The following is a 25,095-nucleotide window of genomic DNA, read 5'->3' as shown; positions in this document are numbered from 1 at the left end:
TCATGTGTAGAAGTTCAAGCAAGTGAGGAAAGTTCTCTGATCGCCATTCACTTGGGAGTGGCCAGAAACGATTCTTTTACACATGGCTCAAGCAGCTCACTACTTCTGGTCTTTGCCCAAGTATCCTCTGGATAGCCTAAGAACATCCGTTCGAAGGCGAGCTAATGTGAGAAGGCGAAACATCCCCTACATAGGGTTGTGCGCTGGGTTTAGGACCCGCCACGTAAAAAACACCCCAATGAAAAAGAAAAAGCAGCCTCGGATGAGAGACCCCCCTTTTGATGACGACCATGGCAAATGTAATAAGGACTACGATTTGAGGGCATGCACCTGGAATGTCCGGACCCTTAATTGGGAAGGTGCCGCTGCCCAGCTGGTTGATGTCCTCGCAAAAATAAAGACTGACATCACCGCCGTCCAAGAAATGCGATGGACGGGACAAGGACAGAGACGAGTAGGTCCTTGTGACATTTACTACAGTGGCCATATAAAGGAGTGCAAGTTTGGTGTTGGATTCGTAGTGGGAGAGAGACTCCGTCGCCGAGTACTATCATTCACTCCGGTGAATGAACGTCTAGCCACAATCCGCATCAAATCGAAGTTCTTCAACATATCGCTGATATGCGACCACGCACCGACGGAAAGGAAGGACGATGTGACCAAAGATGTCTTTTATGAGTGCTTGAAGCGCACTTATGAGAGCTGCCCCCGCCACGATGGCAAAATCGTGCTTGGCGACTTTAACGCCAGGGTGGGTAAAGAAGGTATCTTTGGCACTACGGTCGGTACATTCAGCCTCCACGACGAAACATCCCCAAATGGGTTGAGGCTGATCGACTTCGCCGGGGCCCGAAATATGGTTATCTGTAGTACTAGATACCAGCATAAAAAGATTCATCAAGCTACCTGGCTGTCTCCGGATCGAAAAACTACCAACCAAATCGATCACGTTGTGATAGACGGAAGACACGTCTCCAGTGTTTTAGATGTGCGCGCGCTCCGAGGTCCTAACATCGACTCGGACCACTATCTTGTTGCAGCTAAGATTCGCACCCGCCTCTGCGCAGCAAAAACGCACGCCAACAAACACAAGGAAGGTTCGACGTCGAGAAGCTGCAATCACAACAGACAGCCGAACGATTTTCTACTCGGCTTGCACTCCTGCTCTCTGAGAGCACTCGTCAACAACTCGGTATAAGAGAACTGTGGGACGGCATTTCAATCTCCCTACGTACAGCTGCAACCGAAACCATTGGTTTTCGGAAAGTGCAAAAGAACAGCTGGTACGATGATGAGTGCCGTGTCGCAGCGGAGAGAAAACAGGCTGCCTACCTCGCAACGTTACGATCGACCACTACACGTGCGGGATGGGATAGATACCGAGAGTTGAAGAGGGAAGCGAGACGCATCTGTAGACAGAAGAAGAAAAAGGCCGAAATGCGTGAGTATGAAGAGCTTGATAAGCTGACCGACAGGGGTAATGCTCGAAAATTCTACGAAAAAATGCGGCGGCTTACAGAAGGTTTCAAGACCGGAGCATACTCTTGTAGAACCCCCAAAGGTGATCTAGTCACCGATGCCCAGAGCATACTTAAATTATGGAGGGAACACTTCACCAGCCTGCTGAATGGCAGTGAACGCACAACGCCAGGGGAAGGCGAACCCGATTCCCCAATCGATGACGATGGAGCAGACGTTCCATTGCCCGACCATGAAGAAGTTCGAATAGCAATTACCCGCCTGAAGAAGAACAAAGCGGCGGGGGCCGATGGATTGCCGGCCGAGCTATTCAAACACGGCGGCGATGAACTGATAAGGAGCATGCATCATCTTCTTTGTAAAATATGGTCGGACGAAAGCATGCGCAACGATTGGAATTTAAGTGTGCTATGCCATATCCATAAAAAAGGAGACCCCACAATCTGCGCCAACTACCGTGAGATTAGCCTCCTCAACATCGCATATAAGGTTCTATCGAGCGTATTGTGTGAAAGATTAAAGCCCACCGTCAACAAACTGATTGAACCTTATCAGTGTGGCTTCAGACCTGGAAAATCAACAACCGACCAGATATTCACCATGCGCCAAATCTTGGGAAAGACCCGTGAAAGAAGAATCGACACACACCACCTCTTCGTCGATTTCAAAGCTGCTTTCGACAGCACGAAAAGGAGCTGCCTTTATGCCGCGATGTTTGAATTTGGTATCCCCGCAAAACTAATACGGCTGTGTAGACTGACGTTGAGTAACACCAAAAGCTCTGTCAGGATCGGGAAGGACCTCTCCGAGCAGTTCGATACCAAACGAGGTTTCAGACAGGGCGACTCCCTATCGTGCGACTTCTTCAACCTGCTGCTGGAGAAAATATTCCGAGCTGCAGAACTTAATCGAGCAGATACAATCTTTTATAAGAGTGCACAGCTGCTGGCGTACGCCGATGATATTGATATCATTGGCCTCAACACCCGCGCCGTTAGTTCTGCTTTCTCCAGGCTGGACAAGGAAGCACAGAAAATGGGTCTGGCAGTGAGCGAGGGCAAGTGAATGAGACGCGCGACTTGGCTCTCACGTCACTGTTGACAGTCATAACTTTGAAGTTGTAGATAATTTCGTCTATTTAGGAACCAGTATTAACACCACCAACAATGTCAGCCTGGAAATCCAACGCAGGATTGCTCTTGCCAACAGGTGTTACTTCGGACTGAGTAGGCAATTGAGAAGCAAAGTCCTCTCTCGACAAACAAAAACCAAACTCTATAAGTCGCTCATAATTCCCGTCCTGCTATATGGTGCAGAGTCTTGGACGATGTCAACAACGGATGAGTCGACGTTACGAGTTTTCGAGAGAAAAATTCTGGGAAAGATTTATGGTCCTTTGCGCATTGGCCACGGCGAATATCGCATTCGATGGAACGATGAGCTGTACGAGATATACGACGACATTGACATAGTTCAGCGAATTAAAAGACAGCGGCTAAGAAACGACTGGCGCGCTGTTGTTAACTCGGCTATAATAGCGTAAGCGGTGTCTACGCCAATTAAGAAGAAGAAGAAGAAATAAGTTAAAATGCTTTTTTATTTAGTGTGAAGTACAATCGATACAATTAAGTTCTGAATATAACATCATTCAAATGGTCTTCACGGCTTCTTTTGAAGGAACGAAACCGATGAACCCAATTTTCGCGTACTAAATCAAGTCATATTACACGAATATCACGTTCGATATTGGCTTCTAAAGCTTGAAGAGGGTCTGGTTTTCTTCTAAAAACCAATGACTTCAAATAATGCCACAGGAAGTTGTATAATGGTGTTAAATCATAACTTCTTGGAGGCCATTCAATGTCACAATTTCTTGAAATAATCGAATCTCCATCTTTTCTTGCAATAAATCGGGTTTTCCGCGAACTGTGCGTGCTGGAACCAGATGTTGTCAAGATCAACTGCTTCCTATCGCGGCCATAAAAAGTTGGTCCGAAAGAAGTACAGACGGATGATTTCACCAGATCAAAAGCCACACTAAATTGTCAATCTAGGTGAAAATCCACAAATATTTATTCATGAACAACCATTATCACGAAAAATTTGTGGATTTTCTTCGTTCCAGAATCGACAGTTTTGTTTATTTACCGCACCATTCAGAAAGTGATGAGGCTCAGATGTGAGAAGATGATTTTCTTAAAAAAATCGTTATCGTTTTCAAGTTGTTCCAAGGCAAAATCAGCAAATACTTCATTGCTTAAGTTCTTGAATGGGAACAATTTTTTACAGATGCAATCCTTTATCAAAATCCTCCAGGTTGTGGTTTGACACAGTCCCAATTCTTGAGGACGTCTTGGAATCGATAAATTGCAATACTTACCCGAACGGAAGCAATATTTTCATTATTACGAGCGGTTCTTTGTCTTATTGGCACTTGAACAATTTAATCTATTATGTAAAGGAACTGTACACTTGAAAATTTCAACAATTCAACGAAGAGCGAGCACAGACGCACCGTTATTACGGTCATAAAATGGCAAAAGCGCACGAAAAGTTGCAGATTGAAGAACGATTATTTTGATAATAAAATTTCATAATTTGTAAACGCTTTTCTTGCGCATATCATTCCATTAAGGAATTGTAAATTGTAAAAAAGTGAATTTTCTAGAATTTTTTTCTGAGAAAACTTTCAAATTTATTGAATTACCCGGGAAATTTTAATTACAATTACAAGAAGGCTTTCTTTAGTTGCTGTGATCTTTGCTTGAAAGTATCTGAAATCGAAAGACTTTTTTATCTTGGTTCCGTCAATATATATATGTGCACTGTTGTACAATGTGTCTTTATCCACCAAACCGCTATTTCACTCCTCTTTGGAAGTCAGTATTGGTGGCCGAATCCAAGTTCATTTCTAAGAAATAACGAAAGATTGTGTAGAAACGTGTAGTAATAAGTACCATGTGTATGATAATACATCCTAACTTTAAGTTATTCTAATTATACTTATATATAAAGGAGTAAACCATTGACGGGTTAATGTAAATATAAAAGAGTAAACCATTGAAGAATGTAGATGTGTCCCGTTAACTTAAGATTCGGATATTGCTGATTCTCTTTTAAAGTTCATTTGTTTCATTAAAACACATTCTTGGTTGTCATCACATATATTCATTTTCACAAGTTCTGTGTCCATTTCAAAGATGTATAAGTAAATACATAGCATGTAAGCAGAGAAAATGTATGTATGTTAGAACAAGTATATGTAACCGTCTTCGGTCAAAAAGCGAACAGTACAGTTTGAGAAATAAAAGCGAAAAGACTTGGCATCCTAAAAACGGGAACTTGTTAAGTACCTTCTTCTTCTTAATTGGCGTAGACACCGCTTACTCTATTATAGCCGAGTTAACAACAGCTCGCCAGTCGTATCTTCTTTTCGCTACGTGGCGCCAATTGGATATTATAAGCGAATCCAGGTCCTTCTCCACTTGATCCTTCCAACGGAGTGGAGGTCTTCCTCTTCCTCTGCTTCCCCCGGCGGTTACTGCGTCGAATACTTTCATAGCTGGAGTGTTTTCGTACATTCGGACAACATGACCTAGCCAGCGTAGCCGCTGTCTTTTAATTCGCTGAACTATGTCAATGTCGTCGTATATCTCGTACAGCTCATCGTTCCATCAAATGCGATATTCGCCGTGGCCAATGCGCAAATGACCATAAATCTTTCGCAGAATTTTTCTCTCGAAAACTCGTAACGTCGATTCATCGGTTGCTGTCATCGTCCAAACCTCTGCACCATATAGCAGGACGGGAATTATGAGCGGCTTATAGAGTTTGGCTTTGTTCGTCGAGAGAGGACTTTACTTTTCAATTGCCTACTCAGTCCGAAGTAGCACCTGTTGGCAAGAGCAATCCTGTGTTGGATTTCCAGGCTGACATTGTTGGTGGTGTTAATACTGGTTCCTAAATAGACGAAATTATCTACAACTTCAAAGTTATGACTGTCAACAGGGACGTGAGAGCCAAGTCGCGAGTGCGACGACTGTTTGTTTGATGACAGGAGATATTTCGTCTTGCCCTCGTTCAATGCCAGACCCATTTTCTGCGCTTCCTTGTCCAGCCTGGAGAAAGCAGAACTAACGGCGTGGGTGTTGAGGCCGATGATATCAATATCATTGGCATACGCCAGCAGCTGTCCACTCTTATAAAATATTGTACCTGCTCGATTAAGTTCTACAGCTCGAATAATTTTTTCCAGCAGCAGATTGAAGAAGTCGCACGATAGGGAGTCGCCTTGTTTGAAACCTCGTATGGTATCGAACGGCTCGGAGTGGTCCTTCCCGATTCTGACGGAGCTTTTCGTGTTGCTCAACGTCAGTTTACACAGCCGTATTAGTTTTGCGGGGATACCAAATTCAGACATCGCGGCATAAAGGCAGCTCCTTTTCGTGCTGTCGAAAGCAGCTTTGAAATCGACGAAGAGGTGGTGTGTGTCGATTCTTCTTTCACGGGTCTTTCCCAAGATTTGGCGCATGGTAAATATCTGGTCGGTTGTTGATTTGCCAGGTCTAAAGGCACACTGATAAGGACCAATCAGTTTGTTGGCGGTGGGCTTTGATCTTTTACACAATACGCTCGATAGAACCTTATATGCGATGTTGAGGAGGCTTATCCCACGGTAGTTGGCGCAGATTGTGGGGTCTTCTTTTTTATTGGGCGGAGCACACTTAAATTCCAATCGTTGGGCATGCTTTCGTCCGACCATTAAGTATCATAGAGCGCCTTTATTACTGCTGGCTAAAGAAGGGACCGACCGACCTCGCTGCTATATTGTGAGTATATAGTTTAAATGCAATGCGCCCCTCTGAAACTAATTATTATCCCACACAAACTACTGATAAAAACGGGTGACAGATCACAAGTGAGTCATGTCAAGCTGTGAAGTTATTTTTGTTCAATACTATTTGGCATTTCATTATGGAAAGACTTACCCCTGAACAACGTTTACAAATCGTTCAACTTTATTACGAATATTCACTTTCTGTAAAGAATACGCGTTTCGCTCACCTTATGGTCAACGAATTTGGTTTACTGAACGTACTATTGGCAACACCATCCCCGATCTCAAGACCCATTCATTATTGGATAATATTCGACCGAAACGATCACGAGAGTGTACACGAACACAGCAACTCGGACTGACATATGGAACGACTTGGCACATTTTATGTCGAGCTCTTAAATTGAAAGCGTACAAAATACAGTTTGTGCAAGAGTTGAAACCGCTCGACTTTCGCAAGCCACACTGATTTGATTTATGGACTCTTGAAAAGTTCCAACAAGATTCGGCGTTTTTGAGCCAAACCTTGTTCAGCTGTGAGGCCTATTTCTGGCTCAATAGGTATGTAAACAACCAAAATTGCTGCACTTGGAACGAAGAGCAACCTGAAGAAATTCCAGAGCTGTCATTTCATCAAAAAAAAAAAACAACGTTTTGGTGTGGTTTGTGGGCTGGTGGAATCATCGGTCCATGATTCTTCAAAAATGATTCCAGTGAGAACGTAATGGTGACCGTTATCGCAGCATGATAACCGACTATTTGATGTTTGAAATTGAAGCTCGTGCTCTCGGTGACACTTCGGTGAGCGGATAATTTCACATTTTGGGCCGTGCACTTAAATTCTTCCTGTGTGGATATGTGAAGTCTAAAATCTATACGATCTTCCACTTCGATTTAGGCCTTGTAGCACAACATCACGCGTGTCATTCGCCAGCTACCAGTCGAAATGCTCGAACGAGTCATCGAAAATTTGACTCAACAGATGGATCATTTGAGACGTAGCCGCGGCATACATTTGAAGAGATAATCTTCAAAAAATAATTGACAACGAATGCTCTTTCGAATAATAATAAACATTTGCCATTAAATTTGATGTCTCAGTGTTTTTTCTAAAAAAAAGAAATAGGGAACCTCGAGTTGGATCATCCTTTATATATACAGAAATGGGATCTATATCTATGCCCGTATTTAGTATAGGCTATGTTCGTAAATGCATCATGACGCGCATCATGACGATTGCATAACAAACAGAACGTTCAGAAATCACTCATAAGCTGTCACTCATAATTTCTATCAAAAAATTGTTTACTGCATTTAACTACGATGTCTGACGAAAAGTAAGTGCAAAACTGTTTTATTTTAATTTTTGTATTGAAATTTAGTTCAATTATGTTAATAATAATTGTATAAATTATTATTTTTAAATTTTTAGTGAAAATCTCAGTAATGCGGAGACACAGTTATTGCTGAGAGTACGGTAGAATATGGAGGACGAGTTTAAATCGGGTAGAAGGAAAAAAAATGTATTGTGGAAGAAAGTTGTGACCGAAGTTAAAAATGTAAATGAAAACAATAAAAATTAAAATGAAGTTCATCAGAAAAAGTAATAAAAAAATTATTCAAATAAAGGAAGGTGAGGTAAAGTAAATTTTTTATGATGAAAACATAGTGGTAAAATAGTTTCTTCTATCGATTCCATTGATATCATCTGAATCAACACGGCGAATGGGGGCATCTTGAATTCCTTCGATTTCATTGTTGGTTTCCATATCGGCATGTGTTATTGCATCGTTAATATGTTCAGAATAACCTCCCTTATTTATGATAAAATTGTGTAAGATAGCACAAGCGAGCATTACATTAGATGTGGCTTTAGTGCTCGAAGCTTCAATATAATTTAAAATTTTAAACTGTTTCTTAAAAATCCCGAAAGTTTGTTCTATAAATACTTTGTCTTTTAAAAGACAAACATTTGTACCTACAAATTTTTTTTTTTGACTTCAATACCCTTCTTTTTCTTAAATTTAAAGAAAATCTATCATTTCTTTGTTCACAAATTTCGTCTAGTGTTAGATTCAGCAAAAATTCCATTTTAGTATTATACGCGTTCAAAAATGCAAACAAATGTATGTATCTGCAAATTGTCAACAAGAAGTATCAAACGTCAAACTTGCTGTGTTGCTACTGTTGCTTATGCTGCAAGTCATGACGCATTTACGAACATAGCCATATACTCAGCAGTATGGTCCTTTGAGCCGGCCGGAATGTGAGTATACATTAGGATTAAGGACTTTTCAGTGAATACCGATCTGTCTGCTGAAGGTCTGTAGTAGATTTAGGATTATATAAATACAGATTAATTACAGTTAAATGAATAAACGGCTTTTATTTATTTATATTGATACACTTTATTATTTTCTAAGGTTTGTCCACCATACATATACACGCTTGTATGTATATATGAATGTAAGCATGTATGTATATATAAATGTTTACACATACATACAAACACAAACATACATATGTAAGTAGATAAATTAAATGGGAATATTAATACATATTTATTCATTATTAGGTTGAGATAGCTACTTAGTTGAATATGCATACATATGCATATGTATGTATGTATTTGAAATAAATAATTATTGTCTTGTACCTAAGTTTATGTGCTTACTTATATATTGTATATATGTATTTAAATACCTATTGCACCCGCGCACATGGCCTTTATGTACGCTTATGATGAGGGGCTCATTCGAAATATGCTCGCGATTCGCTGCGTGAGAGATGCTTGAACCGTTATTATAATAATATTAATAATCTTGAAAGATAATTAGAGCTTCATATGTACATACGTATGTATTGTCAATACATAACAGAAAGATTAAGTTGAAATATTCTTCAGTTATATACATATTTATGTTTATGGAAGTGTTTTAACAGTGTTTTTACGCAAATATTTGTCATTTTCTGGAGAAGAATTACAATAATTACAGCAAATACATAAAAAATATTTCTAGATTACAAGGGAAATGACTAAACTATTTTGAAAAATTGCATTTTTCAAATATTTCAACACCACATGTTTACATATGTATCTATATGTATGTATATATTTATATTTAAGACATATGTACATATGTATGTTACACAAGTAAGTACTATTAGCATTATTTATTTTCAATTATTTCCGTAGCATTAATAATTAACTTTGGCATACATAATAAGTCGTGATTAAATCGATAAAGTTAGGAAAATACTTATAATTACTTTGTTATATATTTTCATTACATAATGGAAAAAGCTTTCAAGTTTTTCTCTACTCTCTACATATTTCAGCTTTACTTTTTGATTATCCGAACACATTATTGAATACATACTATATAATATTTTCAAGTATTTTCATCTACAGAGATTCCAGTCGAATACTGTACGTTTTGTGCATAACTGTTTCCATTTCGCAATTCCGTTGCTCTTATTCTCTGCCCAATCGTGCTTTAGAAGCATTTGTAGTACCACTCCCAGTGCTTGCGTGCCTGCCACATTTCATTCTATCAAATGGCTGCCTCCTGCTGCAGGTTCTCTTTGTTCTTCTGCAACAGCAGCAACGAGTTGGGCGACGCCACCGACATTGGCATGAGTCCAGCGTTGGGGCTGGGACTTTCGCTGGCCTCGGGGCGTCGTAATTTATTCTTGCAATAGTATTGCTTGTGTGCCACATAGGTCTTCATGTAGTTGAAGGAAATATCACATGTTTGACAATATTTTTGATTTGCCGCAACTGTGGTATTGTCGTCGGTGGCAGCATTGAGCGGTGGCGGTGGTCCAATAGCGGGTGAGCTGAGCGCTGGTAGTGGTGTTGTTGCTGGTTGGCTGTCGCCTCCGATATCCAAGGGTTCAGTTTTAATATGTGGCATTTGCTCGGCGCCGAGACTGTTCAGCGGTGGTGGTGCTGTCAAGGTGGCAGCCAATATTGTTGTATTGTTATTGTCCTGCAATCGTGCCGCATTCGTTAGACTGACGTTAGGCGCTTGATCCATTGGCTCGCTTTTTATGGTGAAATTGCTAAAAAATAGAGATAAGTTAATAGTATAGTGAAATAAGTTTTTAAAATAAGATAACAGATTCATATCACCGCAATGATAAATGTCCCAACTGGACACTGTCTCATTGGCTAAAGGTTTTGGAGGACGGAACTTATCAAAGTCGCAGGGAGGAAGATGACGTGGAAACATCTAGATACTTTCTCCAGCACTGCCCAGATTTCGTAACACTAAGGTTGAAGCATGTCAGTCGCATACTTTCTACGAACCCAGCGAATTGGCGTGAATGAATATTAGCCTAACAATGTTGGGAGCTCTTCTCCAGCCTGCTGAAAGGCATTGAAAGTGTAACATCAACAGATGGTGAACCCGATTCCCCAATCGATGGCGATGGAGCGGACCTCTTTATTGATTTAAAAGCTGCTTTTGATAGCATGAAAAAGTGCTGGTATCCTTATGCTGTGTAAACAGAGCCCTATCTCTGACAAGGCGATTGGTATCGTCGACATCTTCAAATTGCTGGAGAAAATAATTCGAGCTGTAGATCTGAATAAAGAGGGAACAATCTTCTATAAGAGTGTACAGCTGCTGGCGTACGCCGTTGATTTATCATTGGCAAAAAACAGCATTAACACCATCGTGCGAATATCTTCAATGCTATTGCTGGAGAAAATAATTCGAGACCACCGATGGTTGGTGATCTCGCCAAGTGTGACAACCTGGAGAAGGGCAAAACGGTCACAGGACCTACTTGGCGAATTATTGGGCCAAAGTGTAGGAGAAAAAAGTGTATTCTACCATGACAACGTTTCCCTTTACATCTCCTGTATCGTCATGGCCAAGTTGGTGCAATTAACCTAGATACTGTTTGCAGGCTTTCAGAAAACGTATTTTTTATTTTGTGTATTTTTGAGAATTGAAAAAGTATTCCCTAAGAATTCCCGTCTTCCATTGAAAACCATTGAGGAAAGTAAATTCGAAATTGATGATAAAAATCCGACTACTTACGCACTCTCTCCATTCAAACCAGCTACATCGGCAGTTTCCAGGTCATTGGCTTCAGGTGAAATTGATGGAGAGTGAATGTTGATGTGAGGATGTACCAGTTTCATGTGGCGTAGCTAGAAGAAATAATCAAAAAATTAAAATTTTATATATGTAAATGTATGGTATTTGATGGTAATTAATCGGGTATAGCTTTTTGTCTCACACTTACCACGTTGCCCTTATAGGAAGATGAGTAATTGCATAAATCGCAATTGAATATTTGTTGTTGCTGCTGTTGTTGTTGCTGCTGCTGCTGAGCTTGCAGCTGCAACTGATGTTGCTGTTGTTGCATAGCGGCTATTTGCTGCGCCAATTGTTCCTGATTTAGTGTAGAAGCTATGCTGGGGATTTCCAAGCCCTCATCTTCCAGAATGCAGGACATGTAGTGCTCCTCATTGAGGTCGGTGGCTTTCTTGTCGAAATGCATGCGGATATGGGTGCGCATTCCACTGAAAAAGAAAGTACATAACATTCAAATTTCAATCCTAAATAGCAATGTGAAGAGTCTCTTTACCGTAAAGTGTTGCCTTTGTAGCGGCAAATGCTACAGCGGAATGCCTTTACGGTGCCGTGCGTCTCTATGTGTTTTCGACTCTCGGTGGCTGTCAGACTGACAACATCACAAACAGGACATTTATACATATTTTGATTGGGTGCTGAAAGTGTCGATGTCGCCGCGATGTGCTGTGCGCTGCTTTGCGTTTGTTGCAGTGCGGGCGGCGGTGGACATGGCAAACCAATTTCATGAATTGTCTTGCATTTGCCACATTTCTCCTTAGTAAGAGGCAACTATAATTTGAAACGAAACTATAAAAAATCAAATCCTTATAATACATTCAAATCCTGTCTTACCTGTCCAGTTTCGGCTGTCGCAGCTGCAGCTGCAACGACTGCTGAACCCGCCGTGCCACCCCCCTTGGGGCAGTAGTAATTTTGATGAGCACGCAAATTGTCCAATGATGTGTATTTGATGCCGCAGGCCGCACAAATTAGTTGCTGATAGGCGACCGGTGTCGTTTCAACACTTGCGGCCGCACCGACCCCAAGAGGCGACGTGTTGACCACTTTGGCTTCACCTTCGCCAACCTCCTGATTGCGTGCCGAACAGTAGTGTTGCTTGTGTGCCAGATAATTTTCGTACTTGCAGAAGACAATGTTGCACTCCTTGCATTTGGAAACACCCTGTTTGACATAAATTTGCGGTTGCACAGCAGCGTTGGATCCGCCACCTACGTTACCGCTATTACCGGCTGAGGAAGGGTTGCTCAAAACCGGCATGCCGAGTAGTGAAGACTTTGATGTGGCAGCAGCAACCGCCGCTGCAGCCAACTCGGCGTGTGTCGAACCATTACCCACATTTGCTGGTGTGCTGTTGTTTACTGCAGCAGCAGCAGCCGCCGAGAGCTTTAAAGCGAGTTCGAAGTTTTGTTTGGCTAGCAATGGATTCATGATATTGGTTTCGGAGAGTTTCAGCGCTAGATCGGCGGGTAACATTGAACGCAGTGGTAGATCAAGCATGTTGCTGGCGGCGGCAGCTGCCACCAGCGATGCAGTCGAAACATTTACTGGTGGTGACATTGAAGATGTGCTACCGGCACCGGAACTTCGTGGACTTATTGCACGTCGTTTTGGCGATGGACTCATCGACGGACTGTTTGGTAATGAGGGCGCGCATACAATCTGTTCGGGTGTCACTGTGCCACTTTCATCCATTGACAAGTTCTCCTTACTTGCCTCCAACAAAGTTTCCATATCCATACGTTGCTGATCGTGGTCTGCATAGGAGGAGGCCGAGTGAACTCGCTGTCGTTGCAGGCTGACATAAGAGGGAGGCGAACGGCGTAGTGAGAGGTCCAATGGTGCAGACTCACTGTTGCAAATGAGAGAATCAAAGTGATATGCATACTAAGTATAGGTTTTGACGAGGTTATTAATAAAATATATTTAGAACTGATGACTCTATTAAAAGAATGAGGTTATTGAATCTTAAAACGCGTACTAACTAAGCTGTTTTTATGGCTAAGTTGAGAATCGTGTATATTTCTCATAGTTTATAACCATCAATTTTTTTTTATTCATCAGCCAAAAATGCTAGTGATATTGATTGGTCAAATTAGCTCACCACTCTATCTTTGGGAATGACGTAGTACTTCGACCATTTGGTAAATTTTGAAGGTTCTCTGACCTGATTCATCAGGTACTTAGAAGAACTACTGCTGTATAATTATATAATTTGACTTCATACCAACATAAATCTATGCGGTTAGATTTGTAAACGCTTGCTTTGGAATGCTCATACTATAGTCTACGAAATATCTGGTATTCCAGTGTTCGGTATTCGAGTATTCGTCAGAACCTTAAGGGCTTACTTTTTAAATACACTGTACTTACCGCGCACCATCTTTTCGCTTTGGCGTTGAGGTCTCACTGCGATCGCTACTACGTCCAGTATTTTTCTCCACAGGAAGCACGTCGCTGTTAGGTTGCGAAGGTTGACGAACCGGCGGTGTTTCGACCGTCGGCATTTGTGGAATGTTTGCGCTTGCAGCTGCGCTATTATTATTCGCCGCAGTATTGGCATTTAATCCACCCATATTCAAAGCCGTGGCTAATGGCTTCAAGTTACCGTTGTCCAACATATAGCAGGTGGTATCAGGGTTTGAAATGGACGCTGATGCTGATGAGCTGAGGGATCAATATTTAATGGAAACAACACTTAGTACCTTTTATAGAGTCCCCAATATTATATGAAGTACTTGTACAATTGTAAAATTAAGTTAAGCATTACTTACAGTGGTCCCGGTATCCAGCTCGCCGCTCGTATTAACGAGCACGGGATTATCAATATTGGATTGGTGGGTAAAGCCAGAAATGGTTGTGGCGGTGATGCTTGCAACGATGCGGCTGCAGCAGCAGCTGCCGCAGCGGCCGCGGCCACCATAGCTGGCGTCGGCGTCTTTGTGCGCGTCTGAGGGCTGATGGCAGCCGCACCTACCGGGGGTTTAATTACATTAGCGGTGCTTACTTCCAACTTGGGTGTTAGTTGTCTGGAGTATGGAAGAGAATGTTTGGTGTATTTTTAACTAAAAATTTTGCGGTCTTCTTACCCCTCATTGCGGCGTGAACTGCAGTAATGCAACTTGTGTGCGCGATACGTCTTTACATTATTGAATCTAATATCACAATCGCTGCAGTAACGATCCGTTTGCTGAAACATAAAAATTTTAAAATTATAAAGCGTTTCTTGGAACATTCAAAAGTTTTTGGACTTAGGCTAGATCATTGGCGCTAGCAACCAACAACTGACTCACTTGACTAGAACCACCCTCATCTAATGTGGCGGCGCCGTTTGATGGTGGCGCGGTGCTACTATGCGCGGGCGATGTTTGATGCATGCGCATGTGCCGATTGAGGGAGACCTTCTTGTCCGCGCTGTAAGAGCATTGTGTACATGCATATTGTTTCCCCGTCTTGATGGCTTTGGCGACGTGTTCGCTACCGTTATTGCCTGCGCCGATATTGATGGTACCACTAGAAGCGTTGGGCGTGTTAGCATTCAATGTGCCAGTTTTTTCGGTAATAGCTGTGGACAGCGAAGCTCCGTCAGACTCCATGTCCTTATTACTGCAACAATGAAAGAAGTGTTTATTAACTCCATTGTCCCCTCCTCGGTCAATATATTTACTTACCGATGCGAGCAATAGTAGGCCTGATGCGCTTCCAATGTTGAGGGTGAGCTGAAGTGTATGCCACAGGGCAAGCACATGAACAATTTCAGGCGTGGTGGGATATCCGCTGTGGCAGCTGGTGATGATGAAGCGCCAACTGACGACGTTTTCAGCACCGGTTCCACGACATTAACTACTGGCGCACTCATTAAAGTGTCCATATCTTCGTGCTTGGTAAGCGCCGGTGGCGGTGGTAGCTGTGCGAGTCGATTTTTCGTTTGCGTCTCTTCGTGTAAGACTTTTAGGTCTTTTGCATCCGGTTTCAAGGCCGGATCGGAAGCCAAAAGTGCATTTAGGCGCAATTTTGGTAGTACGCTTGTTGGTGAAGACATCGGTGGTGTCTCGTTGCCGGCCAGTTCGTCCTTATGTGGGCTGCTGCTGGCAGGACGTATGTCGTTTGAATTTATTGAAGTTGATTCGATACTAATTTCATTTAAATCTCTCAGTTTTTCACGTTCTATATTTAGTTCGATTTTGTGTACAATATGATCGTTGACATTGTGAAATGCGTCCAGCGAATTTGAACCATTTGATATGGCCACACTAGGTGGACGACTCGGTGTACTTTCTTCTCTTCTAATCGGCGATATTCGATGTGGATTTATAGCAAGTATTCGATTGTCGTTCTCTCTTGTATCTGTATCTTCTTCCATTTCAATGTCAGTCTCTTCAAGCCGATGATCTTCACGAGCTGAGTGCTGTTGGTCATCTGTTAAGTCAGCTGGACTCAGATCTTTGGAATCTAAACGAAAATATTTATTAATTAATTGACGATTGTATCTACATAATAAGTTTTTGGTGAATGGAAAGGGAATGTCCGAAACATTGTTCGCATAGAGATATTCAAATGGTAGTGGTTGATTTCGATGAATGCAAAAATTTCGGAATTTAGTGTAAAATTTGCTCCATATTTTTGCATACTCGATAACCCACTTTTCAACTGGGAAAGATGGTTCAAAGAAAACAAAGAAAAGTTGACTGGCGTAAAGGTATGTTAGCTATGCGCAAAACTCTAAACATCTATACGGATGGCTCGAAAATGGACGATGGAGTTGGTGAGGGAATATACTGTTCAGAGTTAGGCATAAGACAGCCTTTTAAGTTCCCGGACCACTGCAGTATATTTCAAGCTGAGGTTTTTGCTATTGCGAAAGCCCCGGAGATGCCCTCTAATGCACCTGCAGGCAATACCAAAGTCAACTTCTACGTAGCCAAGCAACAATCAAGGCAGTAACCTCGTATCGCATATGTCCAGAAGTGTTTTGGGAAGCCGAGCAGAAGTGGAAAGTGTTGCCAGAGGCAAGGAACTTTACTTCTTCTGGGTGCCAGGCCACAAAGCCATCGAAGGTAATGAAATAGTGAACGAGATTGCCGAGAATGGTGCACGGCTAACACCCGAAAACGTTGTCAACATTGGGAAACCCATGCATTGTCTATACGACGATCTGGACAGAAGTATGGTAAAGAAAATCAAAACCCGATGGAACGAGTTACCTGACAAACGGTGCAAAACGGTAGATTGGAATTACACAAAATTTCTATTAGCACTCGATAGAAGAGACTGTAGGAACATGATCGGAGTACTAACTGGTTACTGTCTGGTGGCGGCACACGCCCGCAGAATAGAGCTGACAGATCCCTGCAGGAAACGGCTACAGCAAGGCACCAGGGAAACAATGGAACATCTCTTATGCGCTTGTCCCGCATTGGCAAGACTACGCTGTAAGCATCTATGGTCCCCACGGTATGATACACTGGAGGAGGTATCGATAGTGAGTCCACAGAGTCTGTTAAAATTCGCGTCAATCGCAGGCTAGGCTACTTAAGGATGACTACTTTTCATGGACCTAACAACTGAACTTCACACAAAGGACCTATTGGCCTACCAGATTAACCTAACCTAACCTAATATTATTAGTGGCTTTGCTATAGGCAGGTTGCAAAGATGGTATAATTTTTTTCGGAGAAAATTTAATTTTATTGTTTAACATAGCTGCCATAAAGAGTGATACACTGTTATTCTGACCTTCCAGCTGAGAACATAAAAAAGTCACGGGTTCAGATCCGGAGAATATGACGGATGCGTAAGTATGTATATCAAAACTCTTTTCAAGCTATTGCGTTTTTCTTTTCGTTGAATTTGGCTCATCTCCAGAAGTTTCGGATGTCTATCGATTGGACTCCGTCGAGATATGGCTGCAACAGTTACCGTAGCCAAAATTATCATTTATCGATTTGATTGAACCGTTTCCAATACTGCTCAGAAATATCAGTTTGTTGTAGCTTTGCATCGAGCTCTCGCGGAAGCTATTTTCCACAGAGCTTTTACAATCCCAAATATACTTCTCCTTATCGATTAGCCTTTGGGTGGCAGTTATTCCACTCAACTTCATTTTGCTGACATTCAAATTTCTTTGTGAATTGTTTTAATGTTGTCGTTTGCAGCAGAGTCTTTTGGACATCCCCTGCCTTCATGGGATGCTTTGATGAGACTACTAGAAGGATACAAATTTTAAGCCGTTTCTCAATGGATAATGGTAGGCGTAGGAAACTTTTAACTCCGAAGCCCTTATTAGAAAAAATGAATATTGGTAGGTATAGAGATTTAAGTCAGGTTTCTTGTGTTAATGTTTTTCTACTAATCTGATCATTAGCCCCGTTCTAAACAATTTAAAAAAACGAAGAGTTTCAAAAATATGACAAAGGAACATCATGTTTTGAAATTAAGATTTTTAAAAAAATATTTAACCAGATAGAATGCCATAGAAGAGCAATAAAACTTACTATTTTTTTTTACTCCTAAACACTAATAAATTTCTCAATGATCTACGGCTTAAGCCACGCACAAAAATTTGAGTTTCGAAATAAAGTTTGTATTTTTATAGCATTGCTTTTCTTTATTACCAATCAGTTACCGGTATAAAATGTAAGAAAGCCTTCACACGTTCAATTGTTTTTGATCATCTTTCGATACCGCCATGCCATTGAAGAACGTTTACCCGCACATTCTTGCTGTCAATGCCTCGTCGTTTGCGTACAATTCGGTTCGCTTGCAATTAAAAATATTCACGATTTTCATAGCTTATTAAAAACGCAATCTTGACTTATCGCAGCTCGAATCAAAACGAAAAAAATGTCTGCCCATTCATAAGCTTTGTTCTCGGGTGGGCTTATCGCCACGCCAATATCGCACACAACGACGTAATTCCTTGGAACCCTATTAACCGAAAGCAGCCAAACGCCACACAAACACACAAATACCTATGTATATACGTATATATATATATGTATATGTTTGTATGTATGCAAGTGAACCGCAGAGAAGGGATTAGATGTAAGAAGGCCCACGAATACAAGACAGAAGATAAGCATTTTGTGTGGACGCAGTTTCACAAGAAATTCTCACTGACCATAAACTACGCAACGCTCAAATATATGCATGTACATATGTATGTGTATGTGCTATGTGTCAAATTGACCAAAGGTTAACAATTATTATCGAACAAATTGTCAGGCGTGGAAACCATCGCCGACACAGATGGAATAGCGTGCGGAGCATGGAAACTGTATAGGAAGAAAATGGTGTAGAGCCGCTGATGTTGATCGTGAAGTTGCACAATGGGGAAGCAATCGAGTTGGAAGTGTAGACGTACGGGCGCTTGGTTAAAGTATGAGCCGCTTGTGAATCCCGCATATATCGCTTGCTGCGACATACAGACATTTGAAAGAAGCAAATTCGAACCCAGTAAGCAGTTTGAGAACTATGCCCGCTATTGACAACATGAACTGTCGTTGCTTTAGAGAGTACTTAGACAACACCAGCTATTACAACGAGGTTAAACATTCAATTTGCGACACGTCCAAGCTGCGCTATAAACTAAACTGACGGTCAAACTATATCATGTCTCTGACTAGTTTCATATTAGCTGCCACATCTTCAGTTTATAATGCCACGAACTAATGTACTTTACCGTCAAAATCTGAATTTCTAACATTCTTGATAGGGGAATAGCGAATAGTTTCGATAGGATTAATATGGAATTTTTAAATTTCTGGGAGTTCTTCGTCTTAAAAACAGTCCAGTCAGCATATATGCCACATAGGCAATAGGAACAATCATAGTGCCCTAAATTAATCTTAGAGAACTAAAAAATAACAACACCTTCATACGAGACCTACACTTGATTTATTTTGTGGTAATTAGAACATAACTTAACTTTACTTTATAAGTCTATGTTTGCATACATACTATACTCATACCGGATTTTCGAATAGGAATGAAAACATTGCTGCCGTTCAGGCAAGTCTTGCTAAAGGCCGCAATTTATCGGTTACAAGACGTTCTCAAGAATTGGGACTGTGTCAAACCACAACCTGGTAGATTTTGAGAGAAGATTTGGGCTGTGGGCAAAAAATAGTTAGACTTTTTAATTAAAACTAAAAAAAATCAGGGAAATCCATTCGTCAACATATTTTTTTCTAGGTTCCTATGACTGTTATTGGCCTCTGTGACAAATGCCATATCAAAATAATCATTAGTGTTTACTATACACTTGTCTTTCTGAAGTACATAAAGTGCATTCGGCGATTTTTGCGAGTGAAATTATTCAACAAAGAAGTCCATTAAATTTTGTGTGTGGAATCAAATTTCAGGTGTTGAAAAGTTCAGAATATTGGAAAAGGCCTTCGGTGATAATTGTTTGTCGCGAGGAAGTAGTTTTGATTGGTACAAATTGTTCAAAGAGAGTCGAGAACGCGTTGACGACGAACCACGTTCGCGATGGCCATCAACATCAACAAATGATCAACGTCAATAAATAAAGGAATGGATGCTGGAGAATCAACAATTAACATCTTATTATTATCTTACTGGCATCGTTGGAATATCGAAAGGATCAGCGAAAAGCATTTTGAAAAATCATTTGGGCTTAAGAAGAAAAGTCAAAGCGCGATTGGTTCCATAATTACTAAATTTTCTCGAAAAACAGCGTAGCGTTAACGTCTGTGGAGCAATGCTTTCCGACTACCAGGAGTCATGAAACGAATTACTATTGGCAATGAGTATTGGATCTATGCTTACGACCCGAAAACAGATGATCAATCGCCGGATATCGTGGCAAAAGCAAGCCGAGGCCGAAAATACCGCGTCAAAGCGGGTCAAAAATAAAGGATATGTTGACAGTTTTCTTCGGTTTTCGAGATGTGGTGTACTTCGAATTCCTTCCGACTTGCCAAACTGTCAACAAGGAATACTATTTAAGCGTTACACGTTGAGTGAAATTGATAGTTTCGAGGACTGTAAAAATCGTTGGCTTAAGGGTATTGGGCCAAGGGGAATTACTTAGAGGGGATGTCATAGATTTTGAAAACTAAATTAAGAATTTTCAAATTATGAACAAAGTCTTACTATTTTTTGCTCATTGTAGTATATCATTCATGGTTTCTATTTTGAGAGTAAAACGAAACTGATTTCTTTCAATCGAGTACAGAAGTAGCTTTTAGTTGTTGGCAGTTTTAAAATGGTCTAAATTGATTAACTTTGACGAGAAACTTGGAATAAGAAATAGAAAAAACAAAAATAAATAATTCCAATTAAGCAGTGTCCACTGTACGTAATATGTGCAAGCATCAAAGCCCGTCACGAATGTAAGTTGCACATGAACTGAAATAATTAAAAAAAAACTTCATTACTTTGGATACTTCAGTTGGGACATGGAAATAACGGCGAGGGGGCAACAGCATTGTCAGTGGATAATGATTAGAAAAGCGGTTGACATCTGATTTGTTTGGTACAAAATATTATAACGACCGTCGATGCGAGTAGCGATAACGGCACAGCTCAGTTGTGGCAAGCGTTGTTGCACGGAGACGTAAGACACGAAACCATTGTCGCGCTGTGCGTTCAAGTGTCTTATGCAGATACGCATTTGATATGACAGCTCAGATAAGAACTGGAAACACACAAAAAAGTCAAAATAAATCAAGAGATAAAAGAAAAAATGAAAACATTTGACTTTTCAAAGTCAAAAAGCCACGAATAGCCGCCACAGTGGCATGCAGCATTTATTTGTACATACATATGCACGTACTTGGACCTGACGCTTTCAGCTTGTCGCGCGCTAGTTGCTAACCAATTGCTGATCGCATTGTCATTACAATTTCAATGGCAGGGAAATAAAGCAACCACAGCGTTGTTTTTGCCACCTTTTATGCGCCTCGACACAGAGTAGTTCGTGGACTTTTTGCCGGTGTCGTTGCGCCTGCGCGTTGACCTGTCAATTTGTAGCTATTGAAATGTCAGCACTTTGCATTAACTGCAACTTTTATTCTGTATCTGCATAATCGCTGCTTTGCTCGTTGCACGCTGGACACACATAATTGAGTGCGACGCGCTTTGTCCCGCACCAGTTGCTACGCCTCCTTCAACTGCACTGTGACGCGCTGCGCTGCGCATGCGCAGGTCCATCTACATCGGTGGTTTGTGTTTGGCATGGAATTTGCTGCTGTCAATGTTGATTGTTGCCCGTTGCTCATTGCTCGTTTGTGTTTCACATCGCCTTGGTGCAATAATGCCATTTTTGGTTGTTGCGGTGTCACCTCGGCTTGCCATATTTGAAAAGGTACACATGTAGCCAATTCGTTCGAAGCATATACATACATCGCTATGTGTGTAGTGTGTAAGTGCGCAATTATGCAAAATAAATTCACACGAGTAAACGTGAACCCTGAGCAGCCTTTTTTGGGTGATGCTGTGAAATCTTAGATAGCGTTCCTGTGAGCACATACATATATTTTTACTTTTTCGATTCAGCTTTCAAAATCTGGGTGTGTTTAACTGATATTATTTGCAATTTTTAAGCTTGTGACTACCACTTGAGCTCTTAGTCACTTCAACTGTAGACAGTAATATTGTGTACCAAAGTGCAAGGTTTTATAACGGTCTGAAAAGTTCTAATAAGAGAAAAGTAATTTCTGAGAAGTTATCACCTAAATATTATATTTTTGATATCTCCACTGTAACCTCTATTACGGTTTACAACTCGTCTCAGTTGAAATTTAAATAACTCAGCCTTAAAACAACACAATTGTTTTTGGATAATTTCAGTAGAAGTGTATGTTTTCAACCTAAAAATTAGCGAATTTGATAGAAAATGTTGTGGTCAAAACCGAATACATATAAAGGTTGATCCATTTCGAGGTTCCCTACATTTTTAAAGAAAAATCACAGAACCATCAAATTTATTGGAGAATGTTTATATCATTCGAAAGAACATTTTTCCTATTTATTTTTTGAAGATTATCTCTTTCAAATGTTTGGCCACGGCTACGTCCCAGGTGGTCCATCCATTGAGCTCAATTTTCGATGACTCGTTTGAGCATCGACTGGTAACTGGCGAATGACACGCGTGATCTTTTGCTACAAGGCCTGAATTGAAGCGGGATTGTCCGCATAGGTTTTAGATTTTACGTATCGCCACAGGAAAAAGTCTAACGTTGTGATGTTACACGATCTTGGTGGCCAATCGACCGGGCCAAAACGTGATATTATCTGCTCACCGAAGTGTTCTCTCAATAAATCCATTGACTGATGCGATGTGTGGAAAGTGGCGCCGTCTTGTTGAAACTAAATGTCGCTGAGATCACGAGCTTCAGTTTCAGACATCAAATAGTCGTATTTCATGGCGCGACGACGGTCAGTTACGTTTTGGTAGAAATGCCGGCCCACAAACCACACCAACTTTTTTTGGATGAAATGACAGCTTTTGAATCTCTTCAACTCAAGAAGACCGATGATTTCACCGGCCCACAAACCACACCAAACTATTGTTTTTCTGGATGAAATGGCAGCTTTTCAAGTTGATCTTCGTCCCAAATTCAGCAATTTTGCATGTGTTCATGCCCATTGAGCCAGAAATTGGCCGCATCACTGAAAAATTTTTATTAAAAAACGTCGGATATTTTTAGAACTTTTCAAGAACCCATAGAGCGAATCTATGTTGCTTAGGAAGGTCGAGCGGTTTCAGCTCTTGCACAAGCAATATTTTGTACGCTTTCAATTTAAAATTTTGACGTAAAATGTGCCAAGTATTTCCAAACCTCAGTCCGAGTTGCTGCGAATGGCGCCGAATCGACTCTCCACGGTTTTCGTGTACACTGACACTATACATTTCGGTCGAATATTATCCAATAATGAATGCTGGTTCTTATGTAAGATGGGAGCTGGTGTTGCGAATAGTACGCTCAGTAGGCCGATTATGTTGGACATAAGTTGAGTGGGGCGCGCGAAAAACATTATTTACGGAACGTGAATTTTCGTAATAAAGTTGAACGATTTGTACACGCGCAAGTCTTTCCATAATGAAATGTCAAACAATACTGAACAAATATAACTTGACAGCTTGACACGACTCATGCCTGATATGTAAAGAAAAAGCTATTGAAAAAAGTACCTCTACTTGGAGTACCCGTTATATTAATACAAAATTTTTGGGATAAAACTAATAAAATCAAACAAGCTCTTTACATTAAAAGAAATGGCGGATATGAAAATTTCAAATCGGTTTTGCTTGAAAACATTACTGTTATCTAAACAGGAAATTAACATTTAGAAAATTGTGAAATTGGAGAACTTTTCACCAACTGTTCAACTGAAGAGCGCGATTTTCTCACGTCTTAACATCATTTGCATAATTAGTGATTCCAGCAAGTATTTAAAGCTTTGCTCAAAGTCTTGACAATACAATTAGACTCATTAGAAATGTTGTAGTAGTGGAACCAAAAACAATTATAAAAAACAATAAATTGTTGCATTTGAAAAAAGACACCGACCGATGCACGAACCGTGATTTATGCATGTTACCACAAAGAAACACCTCATCAACGGCTCGAGATAAAAACTACATCGAGTAAAAACAGCGAATGCGAAAAGAATTGCAAATAACCGCAGGCATGTGACGTACGAACTGCAGAGCTGCCATTATTCACGGCAACGAGTCGGGGTTCAACACGATGCGGCACGTCAACGCTTCATTAAATCATCAAACAAAGAATTTTAGCATAACGAAATCACTTAACTCAATTACAAAAGCATTAAAAAATGTATGATGAATATCGAGGAGTAAACAAAAACGAGAAAAGTACAAAGCACATTTTGTCGGCTGCTGTTGGCTCAGTAGCGTTTCAAAGGTGGTCCGTCGGCAGTCAAAGAGTAACACGCTGTAAACAATGCAGGATGGCGACTTTTTCGTCGCTAACAAAATACCTTCGACTGCTTTTATTTACATGCCTTCGCTTTGTTCATTGCTTTGTTCTTTGCTTTGCTGGCGCAGTTCTTAACCTGCGCCGTGTATCCTTTGCTGTTGCGGCAACTCTCATAACGGTGGCTGCCACAGCGAGCACTAATAATAAAAAATTCAAAGCAATAAAGCGGCAACGCGTTGAAAATAACAGCTACAACAACAATAAAATGTCAACAGCACACCAAAGGAGGGGCGCACAAGCCGAGCCAAGCGCCAACTGCAAACCAATTTCGGATATTTAGACGCGCCTCGCACAACGATGTGTGTAAGTGGATCGAGGCCTAGCGGCAAGTGGTTGTTGTAATGTTTATTGTGCCACCAAAAGCGCAAGCATACTTGTACTTTATGTGTACTTTTATGGATCAACCGCAGCTGCGGCACGGCTATAAGCCTCGGACAGCGCTCGTTTGCTGACCAACGTTCCCGTAAGCCCAGCCACTTGTTTGACAGTGCGTACAAGCGTACACACGCCATATTTTTGTAAAATACATATGGGCGCATGTGTGTGCAACGCGCGAAACTCGTTCGCCTCGTTTGCCACTTGACCACCGCTGCTTTTGCGCCTAATTGGTGGGTAATGACATGTTGTACACGGTTGCGGCTCGTCTTCTGCGGCCTTTTGCCTGCTGCCGGCCGTCAATTGTCGGTCTTTTCATGCCGAC

At 41.1% G+C, this 25,095-nt stretch overlaps 1 protein-coding gene across 1 annotated transcript in view; it reads right to left on the bottom strand.

The window, feature by feature from the left end:
* Positions 1-8,704: 8,704 nt before the first annotated feature.
* Positions 8,705-25,095, bottom strand: part of LOC126753891 (zinc finger protein ush) — a 232,292-nt gene continuing 215,901 nt past the window's right edge. Inside the window, exons 3-12 of the mRNA XM_050465639.1 lie at positions 15,096-15,876; positions 14,718-15,030; positions 14,514-14,614; positions 14,199-14,453; positions 13,798-14,091; positions 12,259-13,276; positions 11,921-12,195; positions 11,576-11,855; positions 11,368-11,480; positions 8,705-10,381 (exon numbers count right to left, since the gene is read on the bottom strand). Of these exons, the coding sequence (XP_050321596.1) occupies positions 9,871-10,381; positions 11,368-11,480; positions 11,576-11,855; positions 11,921-12,195; positions 12,259-13,276; positions 13,798-14,091; positions 14,199-14,453; positions 14,514-14,614; positions 14,718-15,030; positions 15,096-15,876 (3,941 nt within the window). The 3' untranslated portion in view covers positions 8,705-9,870. The remainder of the gene's footprint in view (positions 10,382-11,367; positions 11,481-11,575; positions 11,856-11,920; positions 12,196-12,258; positions 13,277-13,797; positions 14,092-14,198; positions 14,454-14,513; positions 14,615-14,717; positions 15,031-15,095; positions 15,877-25,095) is intronic.

The sequence above is a fragment of the Bactrocera neohumeralis genome, chromosome 3 (genome assembly GCF_024586455.1).
Source record: "Bactrocera neohumeralis isolate Rockhampton chromosome 3, APGP_CSIRO_Bneo_wtdbg2-racon-allhic-juicebox.fasta_v2, whole genome shotgun sequence".
Lineage (NCBI taxonomy): Eukaryota > Metazoa > Arthropoda > Insecta > Diptera > Tephritidae > Bactrocera > Bactrocera neohumeralis.
The sequence above is the reverse complement of the archived record's forward strand: the minus strand, read 5'-3'. Positions and strand labels throughout refer to the sequence as shown.